This window comes from Neopelma chrysocephalum, unplaced genomic scaffold (genome assembly GCF_003984885.1).
Source record: "Neopelma chrysocephalum unplaced genomic scaffold, ASM398488v2 Primary Assembly neopelma1_75, whole genome shotgun sequence".
Classification (NCBI taxonomy): Eukaryota; Metazoa; Chordata; class Aves; order Passeriformes; family Pipridae; genus Neopelma; species Neopelma chrysocephalum.
In genome coordinates this window covers 14,147,385-14,151,977 of record NW_020897736.1, presented here as the reverse complement: position 1 = coordinate 14,151,977, position 4,593 = coordinate 14,147,385, and the positions used below count along the sequence as shown (strand labels likewise).

The window sequence follows — 4,593 nt, the reverse complement described above, 5'->3', positions numbered from 1 at the left end:
CCTTGGGATCCATCCCACAGAATCCATCCCTTGGGATCCATCCCACAGAATCCATGCCTGGGGTCCATCCCAGAATCCATCCCTTGGGTCCATCCCACAGGGTCCACCCCTTGAGTCCATCCCACAGAATCCATCCTTGGGATCCATCCCACAGTGTCCAGCCTTGGGATCCATCCCACAGAATCCATCCCTGGGGTCCATCCCACAGGGTCCATCATTGGGATCCATCCCACAGGGTCCATCCCTGGGGCAGCACCATGACATCCTTCCCAGGGTCATCCCAGGGACATCCTTCCTCCTCCCCATGGCCCTGGCAGTGTCCCAGCAGACAGGAGGAGGGGAAATCCCTCTTGGCAGAGGTGGAAGGAGCAAAAATCCCTCCCCAGGCAGGAACCCCAGCCTGGCTTTTTGTTATTTTAAAGGATATTGGTGCACGTGGAGCTGCTCCCTTCCCGGGCTGCAGCCCTGGGACACTCACAGGCTGCTCCTGCCAAATCCTGACTGTACCAGAGCCTGCCCGGCCATGCCATGGCCACTGGCACCACGGGAGGGATCCTGGGATCCCACTGTGGGAAGGACCCTGTGCTCCCACCATGGGAAAGGGTCCCTGGCTCCCACTGTGGGATGGATCCTGGATTCCCACCATGGGAAGGATCACAGGCTCTCGCCATGGGAAGAGTCCTGGGCTCCCACCATGGGAAAGGGTCCTGGGCTCCCATGCTGGGATGGATCCCAGGCTCCCACCATCAGACACATCTCGGGCTTCTGTCATGGGAAGAATCACAGGCTCCCACCGTGGGATGGATCCTGGGCTCCCACCATGGAAAGGCTCCCAGTTTCCCACCATGGGAATGCTCCCAGTCTCCCCCCACACCCCCCCAGCTTTGGTGATCCAGCCCTTCCCACCCCTTCCAGTTCTGCCCCCGCCGTCACATTTTTTTGCATAGGAAAAAGAAATTAATAGCAAGGAAGCGTCAGCTTTTCCCGGGAATCCGGATCGTGCCGAGGGGGGGGGCACACGGCTCCTACTCACGGGGAGCCCCCGGCCCCTCGGGGGCAGCAGTTAGAGCGGGATCAGTGCCGGGCACACGCGGATCCATCGGCGCTCGGAATCTCGGCGGGGTCCTGGCTCCCGGCTGGGTCAGTGGGGACAATAAAATTAAAGAGCGAGTAGAAACAACGAGAGTTTATTTAGAAAACGTCCCTGGGAGTTAATTGTTCTTCGGGCTGTTCCGTAAGTTCTTTAGTTCCAGCTGGAGCTGCCGGATCCTAATGTCCTTCTGAGACAGCTCGTCCTTCAGCCGCCGGATCTCGTCCTGCTGCCGGAAAAACACCCGGAGGAGCTGCAAGGGAAGGAGGGAGAGGGAGGGATGGAGCTGGAGGGACCACAGCGTCCACTTCGCCCTCCTCCCAGCCCCGGAGCTGTGCTGGGACTGGGACCTGATCCGGCTGATTTTGGGGACAAGCTTTTTAGCAGGATCTGTGGTGATGGGAAAAGGGGATGGATTTAAACTGAAGGATGGGAGATTTAGGTGGGATATTGGGAAGAAATTTTTTATCATGAGGGTGGTGAGGCCCTGGCACAGGTTGCCCAGAGAAGCTGTGGCTGCCCCTGGATCCCTGGAAGTGTCCGAGGCCAGGTTGGATGGGGCTTGGAACAACCTGAGATAGTGGAAGGTGTCCCTACCCAAGGCAGGGGTGGGACTGGATGAGCTTTAAGGTCCCTTCCAACCTAAGCTTTTCCAGGATTCCATGATTCTAAACCAAATTCCTTCCAGGACCAAGTGCTGATGTATCCCCATCCATATGTTGTTCCCAGACAAGGCTTTTAATTAAAACCAAAACCAACCAAGGAGCTTCACTCCGCTCCTTTGGGGTGCTCCAGGGTTGAGGTGGATGCTCCAAGGGGCAGGGGAACACCCAGTACCTCAGTCTGGGAATACAGAGACCTACAGAGGGGTGGCTTTCCAGGTTCATCCCAAGGATGTCCCCCCCCCATCCAACCTGTCCCCCCTGTCCCCGTGTCCCACAGGCCGGGCTGTCCCACCTCGTTCTCGGTGCGGGGCGGGACGTTCTCCAGCAGGTCAATGCCATTGACCACCACGCTCTTCTTCTCCCTCGCCGGGGCCTTGAAGACAATTTTGGATGTCCTCTTGTAGCCCTCCTTCAGCGACATCAGGATGGGATCTGAGGGGGCAGAGGGGGGACAGGGTCAGGGGGGCTGCCTGGCCAGCGCCCACTCGGCGTGGCACCAGTGCCACCAGTGCCATCAGTGCCACCAGTGGCGTTACCTCTGTTCATCCCACTCAGCCACTCGTCCGGGGTCAGGGCAGGCTCCGTGCCCGGGGTCATGGGGTAAATGTCCTCCTGGTACGTCTCGGACTGGAAACACAGGGAAAGAGCAGCCACCTCCATGAACCCACCCCGTGGGCATCGGAGAGACCCGCGGGGAGGGGAGGAACCGGGGGGTGACCTCCTGGGTGGGAAACTCGGGGCACAGGGAGCGGATTTGGGAACTGCTGGTTGGCACTGGGAGGGGATGGAGGAGGATGAGCAGCTGCTGAGCTGCTCAGAACCTGGGAGTGGGCCCTCCACACAGCCCCGGGTTTGCTTCCTGACACCAAACCCCGATTCGAGATCTGTTTTCCCAAAACACCCCCAAATCTCAGGTGAGACAAGCCCCTTGTTCCCCGGCACTGTGGACCAAGCTGATTTTGTACAACACATATGCCAGGAGCAATGTGGAGATGCATTTCAAAAAAAACATTCCCATTAAACCTCGGGCAAAACCCCCCTGGAAATCCCTGGGATGTTTAGGGATGGAGAGGTCTGAGCCTGGTGCGAAGAGACCCAGCCATGGGACTGGCCAAAGTGGGGCATGTCCATCCCTCTGGGCCCTTCCCAGACCCCCCTGTGGACTCACCCTCCTGGGCACGATCATGGAGATGGGCTCGATGAGCCCCTTGAGGGTGATGAGTTTGTAGAACCGAAAGACCTCACAGGCTGACACGTCCAGGCCGTGCTTCGGCATCACCCCTGCGGAGCAGCACCGCCCGTCAGCCCAGCACAGACACCCCACAACAGCCCCACCAGCACACCCAGGATCAACCCTTTCCCTGGATCAACCCTTGGCATCACCCCAAGGACTGGGAGCACATGGCTGGGCCATGCCAGGTTGGCAGGGATGTTGGGAAAGGGATGAGCAGCTTTTATTTGGGACAATCACTGATGTCCCCTGGTGAAGCCACGTGTGACACCAGGAGGGGTGCCCCTGGACGTGCACCAACCCCAGCAGGGCTGAATCACCCTGGGAAGGGCAGCACAGGGATGGGAATGTCGCCCTGCAAGAGCTGCAGCCGATGCTCCGGAGCCGGAACAGCGCCCGCCAAACCCATCCCAGACCCATCCCTGACCCATCCCCAACCCATCCCAGACCCATCCCAAACCCATCCCAAACCCATCCCTGACCCATCCCGAACCCATCCCAGACCCATCCCTGACCCATCCTGAACCCATCCCAAACCCAAGCTAAACCAATCCCAAACCCATCCCAGACCCATCCCAAACCCAAACCAAACCCAAGCCAAACCCATTTGCCTGTGACATTTCATTAAGCACCTTCCATGATCCAGCTTTTCCCTGCTCCTAGCAGAGCAGCAGCAGCCCGGGATCCTTACCCAGTCCTTTCTGTGGGGCCGGGGAGCGGAATTCCATGAGGTAACTCAGGTAGGGCTTCTCGGAGCCGATCTCGTAATAGCGGATGTTGCCGTCGCCCTGGAGCAGCAACAGGAACAGGGACAGGTTATTCCTCTGGGAAATGTGAGGGGGAATAAGGACCAACATAAAGACCAGTCAGAGGGCAGGGATAGGTGGGGTATTGGGAAGAAATTCCTCCCTGTGAGGGTGGGGAGGCCCTGGCACAGGTTGCCCAGAGAAGCTGTGGCTGCCCCTGGATCCCTGGAAGTGTCCAAGGCCAGGTTGGAACAACCTGGGATAGTGGGAGGTGTCCCTGCCCATCCAGGACCTGGATGATGATTGAGGTCCCTTCCAACCCAACCCATTCTCTGATGTCAACCCCTAGCACCACATTCCCAGGGGGACACGGGCTGGGAATGCCCAGGGAGATGCTCCAGACATCCCATACCTTCCCAGCCAGGTACAGCATGTGGGTGTCGGCGTCGTAGAACGGGAAGAGGAGCCCTGAGAGCCCATCGATCTCCTCCTCGATCAGGGGCATGGACAGGTCTTCCTGAAAAACAGGGACAGGGCTTGAGCCACCGGGATGGCCCAGGGCTGGTGCTGAGCAGGGTCCAGCAGGGAGGGAATGGCAGTCCCAGCAGGGCTGGAATGAGAGTCCCAGCAGGGATGGAGTGGGAGTCCCAGTAGGGATGGAGTGGGAGTCCCAGTAGGGATGGAATGGGAGTCCCAGCAGGGATGGAGTGGGAGTCCCAGTAGGGATGGAATGGGAGTCCCAGCAGGGATGGAGTGGGAGTCCCAGTAGGGATGGAATGGAATGGGGGTCCCAGCAGGGACAGAGTGGAATGGAAGTCCCAGCAGGGATGGAATGGAATGGGGATCCCAGCAGGGATGGAA

At 59.0% G+C, this 4,593-nt stretch overlaps 2 protein-coding genes across 4 annotated transcripts in view; both read right to left on the bottom strand.

The window, feature by feature from the left end:
- The window catches only part of LOC113970043, a 3,172-nt gene extending 2,126 nt beyond the window's left edge, over positions 1–1,046 (bottom strand). Inside the window, exons 1-2 of the mRNA XM_027688527.1 lie at positions 246–1,046; positions 135–204 (exon numbers count right to left, since the gene is read on the bottom strand). Coding sequence (XP_027544328.1) covers positions 135–204; positions 246–847 — 672 coding nt within the window. The 5' untranslated portion in view covers positions 848–1,046. The remainder of the gene's footprint in view (positions 1–134; positions 205–245) is intronic.
- Positions 1,047–1,171: 125 nt separating this feature from the next.
- The window catches only part of CORO2B (coronin 2B), a 41,711-nt gene continuing 38,289 nt past the window's right edge, over positions 1,172–4,593 (bottom strand). For all 3 annotated transcript variants that reach the window (XM_027688130.1, XM_027688129.1, XM_027688128.1), the window contains 6 exons: positions 4,145–4,249; positions 3,678–3,774; positions 2,924–3,036; positions 2,292–2,382; positions 2,048–2,187; positions 1,172–1,343 (listed from right to left, as the gene is read on the bottom strand). In XM_027688130.1, the coding sequence (XP_027543931.1) occupies positions 1,212–1,343; positions 2,048–2,187; positions 2,292–2,382; positions 2,924–3,036; positions 3,678–3,774; positions 4,145–4,249 (678 nt within the window). In that variant the 3' untranslated portion in view covers positions 1,172–1,211. The remainder of the gene's footprint in view (positions 1,344–2,047; positions 2,188–2,291; positions 2,383–2,923; positions 3,037–3,677; positions 3,775–4,144; positions 4,250–4,593) is intronic.